The sequence below is a fragment of the Leucoraja erinacea genome, chromosome 3, assembly GCF_028641065.1.
Source record: "Leucoraja erinacea ecotype New England chromosome 3, Leri_hhj_1, whole genome shotgun sequence".
Lineage (NCBI taxonomy): Eukaryota > Metazoa > Chordata > Chondrichthyes > Rajiformes > Rajidae > Leucoraja > Leucoraja erinaceus.
Window position 1 is genome coordinate 1010781 of NC_073379.1, and position 12501 is coordinate 1023281.

General features: G+C 45.0%; 1 protein-coding gene across 2 annotated transcripts in view; it reads left to right on the forward strand.

The window, feature by feature from the left end:
- Nucleotides 1-2093: 2093 nt before the first annotated feature.
- dhfr (dihydrofolate reductase) overlaps nucleotides 2094-12501 on the forward strand; it is a 49996-nt gene continuing 39588 nt past the window's right edge. Inside the window, exons 1-3 of one of the 2 annotated variants that reach the window (XM_055631145.1) lie at nucleotides 2094-2380; nucleotides 5426-5475; nucleotides 10783-10888. In XM_055631145.1, coding sequence (XP_055487120.1) covers nucleotides 2289-2380; nucleotides 5426-5475; nucleotides 10783-10888 — 248 coding nt within the window. In that variant the 5' untranslated portion in view covers nucleotides 2094-2288. The remainder of the gene's footprint in view (nucleotides 2381-5425; nucleotides 5476-10782; nucleotides 10889-12501) is intronic. The other variant, XM_055631138.1, reaches the window with a different exon arrangement.

The following is a 12501-nucleotide window of genomic DNA, read 5'->3' on the forward strand; positions in this document are numbered from 1 at the left end:
GAATGAACCTTCTCAACAATTCCTGTGCAATGGAGTTACAAGAAACTACAGATGCTGGTTAACAAAAAAAAGACACAAAGTGCTGGAGTAGCTCAGCCAGTTAGGCAGGATCTCAAGAAAACATGGATGCGTGATTTTTTTCGGAACAATGTTTCAGACAAGAAATATCACCTATTGGTATTCTCCAGAGATGCTGCCTGACCCTCCGAGTTCCTCTAGCAATTTGTGTTGATTCCTGTTCCATCCCTTTCCCTATTGTTGAGAATGGAGATGTGGGGTGGTGAATCTGTGGAATTCATTGCCACAGACGGCTGTGGAGGCCAAAACATTGGGTATTTTTAAAGGGGAGATTAATACGTTTTTGATAAGTAAGGGTGTCAAAGGTTATAGGGAGAAGGAGGAGAATGGGGGTTGCAAAATAGATCAGCCAGGGACTATTGCTGGAGTAGACTCAATGGGCCGGATGGCCTAACTCTGCTCCTATGTTTTATGGTCTTATATACTTGATCCTTGGAGACCCAAAACATTGTCTGCCCATTGCCTCCCCAGGTGCGGCTAAACCTGCAAAGTTCTTCCACCACTTTGTGTTATATTTGATCTTTGCCTTCATAATCAGTTCAAAAACAAAGATGTTATGCCAAACGTCTACAAACAATAGTTAGGCAATGAAACAAATTTGTTTTCTGTGAGCACTCATGGAGCATTTTGATAAACTTAGACAAAATAATTTCCATTGGTATCAGGGGCAGGTAATTGGCAGAGAAAACAGAAGTGAGAATGAGTTACTTGAAGGTATTCATTTGTAGGAAGTGGTTGGAGAGGGGGCTAGCAAAAGTGAGATGAACATATTAGCAAAATTACTAGAATAGAGTTATATGGAGAGGTTGCATTTGATCAACAGCAAGTTCAGCAAGTTATTATGATCTGAAATTATTTCCTGAAATAATGATGAAAAAGGACAAAAGACAAGACAAAGGGCATTTATTGTCACATTGGTGCAGTGAAATTTGAGTTGCCATTGCAGCACACAAATAAAATAAACACAACATTATAGAATTTAACATTAAACATAAAAAACAACCCCCCACAGCGGGATCAACGTTTCCCACTGTGAGGGAAGGCAGCAAAGTTCAGTCCACTTCCTCGATGTTCACCCCTAGTCGGGGCCTATTGAGGCCTTCGCAGTCGCCGCTACGGTGGCCGGTGTTTCTGGCCCTCTCGCCGGGATGATGGAACTCCGGCGTCGGAACAGAAGAACACTCTCAGCGGCTTGGAGTTCCGAAACGGCCGCTTCCTCCCGGAGAAAGCAAACTCAATTAGACAATAGGTGCAGGAGTAGGCCATTTGGCCCTTCGAGCCAGCACCGCCATTCAATGTGATCATGGCGGACCATCCCCTATCAGTACCCCCCGCGTTCCTGCCTTCTTCCCAAAATTTTTATTTAAAAATGATTTTGATACATAATTGATCAGGGCACAGCCTCATGGTCCACCAACACTGCTGCACTGGTCAAGAAGGCACAGCAACGACTGTTCTTCCTGGGAACACTGAAAAAGACTGGTCTGCCCAACAGCTGCTGACAACCTTCTACCGCTGCACCGCAGAGAGCATACTAACGTATGGCATCTCTGTGCGGTATCTCAGCTGCACGGAGGCAGAGAGGAGAGCTCTTCAGCGCATCGTCCACAGGGCGCAGAAGATTATTGGGACACAGCAACAGCCTTGGAGGGCATCTACTATACATGGTGCCTCAGGAAGGCCATCAGTATTCACAAAGACTCTTCACACCCTTGCAATAGTGTGTTCGAACTTCTACCTTCCGGCAGACATTACAAAGCCTTCTACGCCCGCACCTCCAGACTTAGGGTCAGCTTCATCCCCAGAGTGTTTGGGCCTTCGCTCCATAGATGCTGCTGCACCCACTGAGTTTCTCCAGCATTTTTTTGTGTACCTCCAAATTCAGTCGGCCTGCCTCCTGCCCAGCTGATTGGTGAGTTTGACGTAAATTACGTCACGCGCGAACTTTGAGCGTACTTACTTACCGCTAGACGCATGCAATCGCCTGCTGGTGGGACAGGCCCTTTACTCCAGCACTTTGTATCAATCCTCTGTGTCTGTAAATTAGCTACAGGCTGCTCTGGTGACGTCATTTTGGCGCGTTCTTGTTGCCGCGCTGCTGCCAGGAGCGCACTTTCACTCCGCTCTTCAAAGTCTCGCTTTTCGCTCGTAAAGACCGGTTTAAAACAAACACAAAAAAATAATAATAATAAAATAAAAAAGAGGAGAAGATGACCCGTCTGATCAACTCCATCGTCGCCGTTTGTCCGAACATGGGGATCGGTAATAATGGGAACTTTCCCTGGCATCCGATAAGATTGAGGCAAGTAACGCGGAGCCCGAGTTCCCCTCGGTGTGTTCCCCTGGATTATCCATCAGCTCTCACAGAGAATTGTCAAACACAAAACCTAGACAATCTCCTGGGCTCTGACAAGCCAGTGTTTTTGCCTTGTGTATTAAGATAGTTCTCTTGTGTTCCAACCTAATGATTCTGTAGCTTTTTTTCTTTAACCAAATAAATAACAATCCTTCAGATCAGGTTTCTTGCAATTGTTTTGTTTTCTTTCCTATGATGAGCAGTTTTAAAACTGTTAAAGCCTTCCTCTGCCCTCTGTTAGCGCTGGGACGCCGGCGTGCCAGATATCCTGATGTTAGTGAAATACACCGTCATTCATTTACATGTTCTGTAACTCTGAGCGGATACATTCAATGTACAAGAGCGGCCGGTTACTTTCTTAGATTTGGTGGAATAATTTCAGATGGAGCATTTTACCCGTTTGAATATATTGTTCCTGAAATATGGATTTGGTCAAAAGAGCCTTTGGTGAGTTCCTTGTGAGAATAGACCAAAGGTCCCGAGACATTGTGCAATGTTAAACAGATATGCTGTCGCCTGCCGTTTGTGTTCATAATATCAGGGGGCAGAGAGCAATTGCAGATAACTCTGTTTATTTTTAAATCGGGAATTGATTGGGATCAGAGTGCCCACTTGCATCAATAAGGCCAGGCAGGGACTGTCCCAACGTTTAAGAAACTGTTAGACGGGTACATGGATAGGACAGGATTGGAGGGATATGCCGCCAGGTGGGACTTGTGTAGCTGGGACATGTTGGCCGGTGAGGGCAATTTGGGCTGAAGGGCCTGTTTCCATGCTGTATGTCAGAATGAGGCATGATTAATGAATCCGCTGTAGAAAAAGAAGCATGAATAGGCCCTTTGGCCTTCAATGCCACTTTTCTAATCCCGCCTATCCCTAGATTGCCCGAACATCTAAAAATATTTTATATATCTTGAATATATCTATTCAGAAATGCTGCCCGACCTGCTGAGTAACTCCAGGCTTTGTGTCTATTTTGGAGGCAGCCTCTGTAGTTCCTTATGTCTACCTTTATATTTACAATGAGGGTCAGCTGTCTGCTCGGTCTGAAGAAGGGTCTCCACCCGAAATGTCATCCATTCCTTCTCTCCATAGATGCTGCCTGTCCCGCTGAGTTACTTCAGTATTTTGTGTCTATCATGAATGAGGAGTCCTCTATATTAATTTGTAGAACGTGTGAGGAGAGGTGCTAGCAAAGGTGAATTGAACACGATAGCGCAATATTAGAATAGTGTGTTATGGAGAGGTTGGATTTGGTCAAATAGCAAATTCAGCAAGTCAGTCCTCTGAATTTGAGACTGTGACCTCTGGTTCTCTCTACACCTTAGCTGGTGGAAACATTGTCTCTACATCTATCCCTGCCAAGTTATGTAAAAAAATATGTTGTACATTTCAAAGAGGTTTAATTTAATTCTTACAAAACTCAAAAGACTCTTGAGCCATGGAAACAGCCCATTTGGCCCAAATAGGGCGGCATGGTGGCGCAGCGGTAGAGACCTGGGATCGATCCTGGCTATGGGTGCTGTCTGTACGGAGTTTGTCCGTTCTCCCCGTGACCTGTGTGGGTTTTCTCAGTGGTTTCCTCCCACACTCCAAAGATGTACAAGTTTGTAACTTAATTGGCTTAGACAATAGACAACAGGTGCAGGAGTAGGCCATTCGGCCCTTCGAGCCAGCACCGCCATTCAATGTGATCATGGCTGATCAACCCGATCAGTACCCCATTCCTGCCTTCTCCCCATATCCCCTGATTCTGCTATCTTTAAGAGCCCTATCTAGCTCTCTCTTGAAATTATCCAGAGAATTGGCCTCCACTGCCTTATGAGGCAGAGAATTTTCACAACTCTCTGAGTGAAAAAGTTTTTCCTCATCTCCGTTCTAAATGGTGGACCCCTTATTCTTAAACAGTGGCCCCTGGTTCAGGACTCCCCCAACATCGGAAACGTGTTTCCTGCCTCTAGTGCAGTGGTTCTTAACCTGAGGGTCATTTGGGGCTTTGCCGAGGGTCATGAAAAGGACGCAAATAAGATATCAATTTGTTAAGCCCATGTTTAGGAACCTAACAAAGGTACATACCACATACAGTATTTTGTTCGTGTATGTGCATACTGGTGCCAAAAAGGTTAAGAACCACTGCTTTAGTGTGTCCAATCCCTTAATAATCTTATATGTTTCAATAAGATACCCTCTCATCCTTCTAAATTCCAGTGTATACAACAGAGATCAAACTGGTGAACATTCGCTGCACTCCCTCTAGTACAAGTCTATCTTTCCTTGGGTAGATAGACCAGATATGAATACAGTATTCGAAATGCCATCTCATCAGGCAATATAATAGAATGATATCTCTTGCATGGGTGGCATGGTGGCACAGTGGTAGAGTTGCTGCTTTACAGCGCCAGAGACCCAGGTTCGATCCTGACTACGGGTGCTGCCTGTACAGAGTTTGTACGTTCTTCCCGTGACCGTGTGGGTTTCCTCCCACATTCCAAAGACTAACAGGTTTGTAGGTTAATTGTCTTCCATTGTAATTTGGCCCTATTGTGTAGAATAGTGTGAGTGTGCAGGGATCGCTGGTTGGCGTGGACTCCGATGTGCCTGTTCCCGCGCTGTATCTAAACTAAACAATAGAGGTGAACAAACGATTAGGCCAGGACACAAGAAACTGCAAAAGCTTGATGGGCTGAATGACCTAATTCTGCTCCTAGAATTTATGAACTTAGATAAGCTGGTCCCCGGAACATTTTACATTCAAATTTCTGGTTTGAATGAAATAGACAATTGGAAACTTCTTATTTCTCCCCATCCCTACCCAATTAACTTTTTTATCCCCCTAAATCGTAACATTGACATGAGTTGTAACCATAGGTTTCTTCAAGAATTAGACTTTCACAAAATGTTGCAAATAATATACAAATGGCTACATTTCCAAATTTTAGTTGCATTCTCTTAAAGAAATTGTTTCAAATGTGTTCTTTTATATATTTTCAGCAAAGAGTTCAAACATTTTCAGAGGATGACATCCACCCCATCAGTAGAAGGTATTGCCGACGCTTCTGAAGAATTGCACTGAATGTCACACAACTAAAAAGCAACTTCTGGCCCCATTGGGAGCTTTAGATCATTTACTTTTACAGCAGCTAAGGTTGAATTTGTGTGTCTCCTTCAAAGAGGACCTTGTTACATTCAGTACGGTTGTATAAAGTTGCTTTGTGTTCCTTGAATTTAGAGATGGAAGGATGATTTTTAAGAATTTTTTTTTCAATGAGGAAAATGTTCAGGACAATATCAAGAGACTTGCCTTCCAGAATATATGTGTGGGGAAAATCTCACTATAGGTGGCACTGTGGCACACGTCCCTTGTCAAACCTTTGCCCTCTATTATTTGACTTTTCCATCCGGGGAAAAATCCTGAACAGGCGCCTGAGACACGAGTTTGATCCTGACCGCATCTGTGTGGAGCTTGCACATTCTCTCAGGGTTCCCTCCAGGTGCTCTGGTTACTTTCCACATCCCCAAAAACGTGTGGGTTGTAGATTAATTGGCCTCTGTAAAAGTGCCCCTAATGTGTAGGGAGTGGATGGAAAAAGTGGGGTAACATAGAACTAGTGTTGATAGGTGATCAGTAGTCGGCATGGACTCGATGGGGTGAAGGGCCAGTTTCCATGCTGTATCTCTAAACTGAGCTAAACTAAAGAGAGCCAAGCAGTGTTAGTTTAGTTTACTGATACAGAGACACAGCACGGAAGTAGGCCCTTCAGCCCACCGAGTCTGCGCCGACCAGCGACCCCTGCTTACTAACATTATCCTACACACATTAGGGACAATTTACAATGAAACCAAGCCAATTAGCCAAGCTTGTAATGATTTGAGAGTTAAGGGACAGAAGTTTAGGGGCAACATGAGGGGGAACTTCTTTACTCAGAGAGTGGTAGCTGTGTGGAATGAGCTTCCAGTGGAAGTGGTGGAGGCAGGTTCGATTTTATCATTTAAAAATAAATTGGATAGGTATATGGACGGGAAAGGAATGGAGGGTTATGGTCTGAGTGCAGGTAGATGGGACTAGGGGAGAATAAGTTTTCGGCACGGACTAGAAGGGCCGAGATGGCCTGTTTCTGTGCTGTAATTGTTATATGGTTATAAACCTGTGTGTCATTCGAGAGTGGGAGGAAACCAGAGATCCCAGAGAAAACCCACGTAAGTCACGGGGAGAACATACAAACTCCATACAGGCAGTACCCGTAGTCAGGATCGAACCCGGGTCTCTGGAGCTGTAAGGCAGCATCTCTACCGCCGCGCCACCATGCCGCCTAAAGTCAATTCTGAAATGAAATTGGAAAACAGTACATTATGCAGAAGGTTCTTCCAGGAGAGATAGTTATGTATATCACGGGAACTGGAGCCATGTTAGGTAGATGAAGTTAATCAACAACGCTACCCATAAACAGTCTCAAATTGAGTGATGCCCTGCTGTTCTGGTATAATTAGATGCCTTCTCTTGTTTCAGTGACCTATTTATAAGCATTATTGTGTTGGGCATTTGCAATATTGCTTTTCCACCACTTTGTGTCACTGTTGTACTGTTTACATTTAGATTCTTGCTTTAGATGGTGCTGTATACGCAAATGTGGGCAAATGTCCAAACTAACCACTATCCAGGCACCATATTTATTTAGGCCTGAGACCTTTAAAATCGGGCAACTTGAGCAATGAGGACACATAAAGGAGTACAGCATGAGAACTGGCCCTTCAGCCTGTCTGTGTCTGTGCTGAACTTGATACCAACACTTATCTGCCTGCACATCCTCCATATTCAATTCAATTCAATTCAATTCAACTTTAATGTCATCGCACAAATACAAGTATCAGTACAACGAAATGCAGTTTTGCGTCAGTCCGTAGTAGTTGTACATAAAGAGAAAAAAAACAAGAAAAAGATAGAAAGAGAGAAGATACAGAATAATCAGGAAATACAGAATGATTAAACAAAGGGGGACGGAAGGACCAGAGAAATCTATCGTCGGGACTCCGAGTTCAGCAGTGTGATTGTGTTGTTATAGAAGCTTTTCCTCATCCTGCTGGTACGTGACCTGAGGCTCCTGTACCGCCTCCCTGATGGGTTGGGGTGTGAGGGGTCTTTGATGATCTTCCCAGCCCGTCTCAGACACCGTTTTCGGTGGAGGGCATCCATGGCAGGGAGCGGGGCACCGATGATGTGCTGCGCGGTTTTCACCACCCGTTGTAGTGCTTTCCTGTCCGCAGCAGTGCAGCTGCTGTACCATACCGTGAAGCAGGTGGTCAGGATACTCTCTATGGTACAGCGGTAAAAGTTGGTCAGGATCTGGGGGGACAGGTGGGCTTTCTTGAGCCTCCTAAGGAAGTAAAGGCGCTGCTGTGCCTTTTTGATAAGCTTGGAGGTGTTGAGGGACCAGGACAAGTCCTCCGAGATATGCACTCCGAGGAATTTATAGCTGGAGACGCGCTCCACCTCAGTTCCGTTGATATGGATGGGGGTATGACTGCCTCCTCTGGTCTGCCTGAAGTCGACAATAATCTCCTTCGTCTTTTTGGAGTTGAGGATGAGGTTATTGTCGGCACACCAGGTGGTCAGGTGCTGGATCTCATCCCTGTAGGCTGACTCATCGTTGTCGCTGATCAGTCCTACTACCGTGGTATCGTCAGCAAACTTAATAATGGCGTTGGATCCGTACTTTGGGATGCAGTCGTGGGTGAAGAGGGAGTAGAGGAGAGGGCTGAGCACACAGCCCTGTGGCACTCCGGTGTTCAGTGTTATAGTGGAGGAGGTGAGGTTATTGACCCTAACAGACTGTGGTCTGTTAGTGAGGAAGTCCAATGTCCAGTTGCAGAGGGAGGTGGAGATGCCAAGTCCACTGAGTTTGGTGATCAAGCTGGCTGGGATGACGGTGTTAAAGGCAGAGCTGAAATCAATGAACAGCAGCCTGATGTAGGAGTTGTTGTAGTCCAGGTGGGTCAGGGCAGAGTGTAGGGCCGCCGATATGGCGTCCTCTGTAGACCTGTTGGTCCGGTAGGCAAACTGATGGGGGTCCAGTGTGGGGGGGAGGCAGGCTTTGAGGTGAGCCAAGAGCCAAGATATTGCTCCATTCCCTGCATTTAATGCAATTCCTCACATCCACGTCTATCAAAAAGTCTCTTAAATCATATCTTCTCCAACCACCTGCAGCGCATTTCAGGCACTCACCATCATACGTGTAAAGCATAAACCTGCCTCGATACAGCTTTAGATTCAGATTAAATCTTTATTGTCATTGGCAGTGTACAGTACAGAGACAACGAAATGCAGTTAGCATCCCCCTAGAAGAGCGAACATAGAATAATGAACAGCAGAATATATATGGGGGGGGGGGGGTTTACTGGCAATCACCAAGGTGCAGGGTTAAGTTGTGTGACAGCTGCAGGGAAGAAGCTGTTCCTGGACCTGCTGGTCCGGCAACGGAGAGACCTGTAGTGCCTCCCGGATGGTAGGAGGGTAAACAGTCTAGGGTTGGGGTGAGAGCAGCCCTTGACGATGCTGCGCGCCCTTCGCAGACATCGCTTGCTTTGGACAGACTCAATGGAGGGGAGTGCGGAACTGGTGATGCGTTGGGCAATTTTCACTCCCCTCTGCAGTGCTTTCCGGTCGGAGACAGAGCAGTTGCCATACCATACTGTGATACAGTTGGTAAGGATGCTCTCGATGGCGCAGCGGTAGAAGTTCACCAGAATCTGAGGAGACAGATGGACCTTCTTTAGTCTCCTCAGGAAGAAGAGACGCTGGTGAACCTTCTTGACCAGAGTTGAGGTACTGTGGGTCCAAGAGAGGTCATCAGAGATGTTGACCCCCAGAAACCTGAAGCTGGAAACACGTTCCACCTCCGTCCCGTTAACGTGGATGGGGATGTGCGTGCCACCCCTAGACCTTCTGTAGTCCACAATGAGCTCCTTGGCCTTCTTGGAGTTAAGGGCCAGGTTGTTGTCAGCGCACCATGCTGCTAGGAGCTGGATCTCCTCCCTGTAGGCCGACTCATAGTTGTCGCTAAAATCAGGCAAATGTGAATATTGGATCAGTGGAGTATAGGAACAGGCACTTTGGCCCTCTATGTGTGTGCCAAGTATGATGCCAATTTAAACTAATACCATCTGCGTGCACATGGTCTGTAACTCTCTACCCCTCCATCTTCTTCACATAGAAGAAGTGTCTCGGCCCAAAACATCACCCATTCCTTCTCTCCAGAGATGCTGCTTGCCCCGCTGAGTTACTCCAGCATTTTGTGTCTATCTTTGGTTTAACCCAGCATCTGTAGTTCCTTCCTACACATCTTCTTCACATGTCTGTCTAACTGCCTCTTAAGCATTGCGGAGCTATCTGCTTCTAACACCTCCTTTGATAGTGTGTTCCCGGCATCTACAGCTTGTTGCATCTTTAAAAAAAAAAAACCTTGTCTCACAAATGTCCACAAAACTTTCCCCTTTCCTCGTTAAACGTATGTCCTCTATTATTTGACATTTCCATCCTGGGAAAAAGACTCTGATTACCCTGTCTATGCCTCTCGTAAAACAGCTCCATCCAAAATGCAAGAAATTGGAGAGAAAATCCTACAAACATCACACAAACCAACTTCCCTTCCATTGATACAGAGTCTGAAGAAGGGTTTTGGCCCGAAACGGTGCCTATTTCCTTCGCTCCATAGATGCTGCTGCACCCGCTGAGTTTCTCCAGCATTTTTGTCTCCCTTCCATTGACTCCATCTACACTTCACGCTGCCTCGGCAAGGCCAACAGCATAATCAAGGAAGAGTATCACCCTCTTCTCCCCTCTCCCATCAAGCAAGAGGTATAGAAGTGTGAAAACGCACACCTTCAGATTCAGGGGCAGTTTCTTCCCAGCTGTTATCAGGCAACTGAACCATCAACAACTAAAGAGCAGTCCTGAGCCCAATCATTGGAGATCCTCGGACTATCTTTAATCAGACTTTACCGGACTTTATCTTGCACTAAACAGTATTCCCTTTATCCTGTACACTGTAGACGGCTCGATTGCATCAGTGTATAGTCTTGCCGCTGAGTGGATAGCAGGCAATAAAACGCTTTCCACTGTACCTCGGTACATGCGATAATAACAAAAACATCCTCCATACATTTGCCACCCTCAACCTGTGACCTGAACAGTGATGTAGAACGGCTTTTAAAATCAGGCATATGTGACCTTACTAATGCGGTAAGAATAGAAGGAATCGGTCTAGCTCGGACAATCTGCATTTTCAGACTTTGCATTATTATTCAATTTTTTCCAATAGAAATGACACTTGCTGTGTTTCTATTAATATCAGGAAAGTGCAACGCTGTTATCATGGGACGGAAAACCTGGCACTCTATTCCGGAGAAGAACAGGCCACTTAAAAATCGAATAAATATTGTACTGAGCAGAGAACTTAAGTGAGTGTTTCAATATTCACAAATAATATTGTTACTGTAAAATGTCAATAGATTTACATGTCATTGAACTTTGTGTCTTTATTTCGGATGACAAAGTGAGAACAAAAATAAATGTCTGCTCCTCCACCTTTTTAGTAAATAACTAGAATATTTAATACTAATGTCTATTTCCTGCTGGTGTCTTAAATGGTCACTGATTTCAATTTACTTCCTTTTTGGTTGATGCAAGTAGTGTATCTTCCTATTTTCAAGAACCATTGCAGCTTTAGATTATTTTGAAGATAACACACAGACCTCAAGAACTGGCCCATCAGTCCACAATGTCTGTGCCAAACTTGATGCCAAGACCGTTTCAATCTGAAGAAGGGTCCGACCCGAAACATCACCTATTTTTTTTCTCTAGATATGCTGCCTGACCTGCTAAGTTACTCCAGCATATTGTGTATCTTCAGTATAACCAGCATCTGCAGTTCCTTCCTCCACCAACTCTTATCTGCCTGCACATATGCCATATAGCTCCATTCGCTGCAGTTAATGCAATTCCCTGCATCCATGCCTATCAAACAGTCTTGTAAATGCTATGGTCGTATCTGCCTCAACCACCATTTGCGGAAGGGAGTGTCCATAACCCCTGACACTCCTGCTAATCAAGAATCTGCCAATCTCTGCCTTAAAAATATCTATGGCCTTGGCCTCCATAGCCTTCTGTGACAATGAATTCCACAGATTCACCACCCTCTGAAGAAATTCCTGGTCATCTCCTTTCTAAAGATACGCCCTTTTATTCTGAGGTGATGGCATCTGGTCCTAGACCAAGGGTTCTCAACCTGGGGTAAATTTACCCCGGTAAATTTCACCTACCCAGGGGGTAAATTTGAACAAAATAATAATGTTAAAAACAGTATTTTAAAATGTCCCCGTTGTCAGTTGCTTTATTATGGTAGAAGTGTAAACTCAAATTACTGAGCAAAACAGGGTGGGGTAAATTTACTTTCGAAAAGTTGCCATGGGTAAATGGGATGAAAAAGGTTGGGAACCCCTGTCCTAGACTCACCCACTAGTGGAAACATCCTCTCCATGTCCACTATGTCCAGGCTTTTCACTATTCGGTACATTTTAATGAGGTCCCCCCCCCCCCCTCATCTTTAAACTCCAGTGAGTACAGGCCCAGTTGCTTCAAACGCTAATATATGTTAACCCACTCATTCCTGGAATAATTCTCGTAAACCTCCTTTGGACCCTCTCCAGCGCCAGAACCACATTCTTTAGATATGTGCTCATAATACTCCAAATGCAATCTGAGCAGTCTCTTATAGAGCCGCAGCATTACATCCCTATTTTTGTATCCTGGCACTCAGAAATAAATGCTAGCATTGCGTTTACCATCCTGGTAAATCTCCTCTATCACCTTTCTGTTGCAATTATGACTCGTACATGGTTGGAGATCACAACTGTAGACATTTCTTGATGTGACCTAATCAACACTTTGAGGAATTATACCGCAACTTCCCTGCTCTAACATTCTTCACCCCAGCTAATGAAAGAATGTTTCCTGTATGCCTTCTTAACCACATCTGTTGTCAGCTTGAAACATTAATGGACGTGTGCATGAA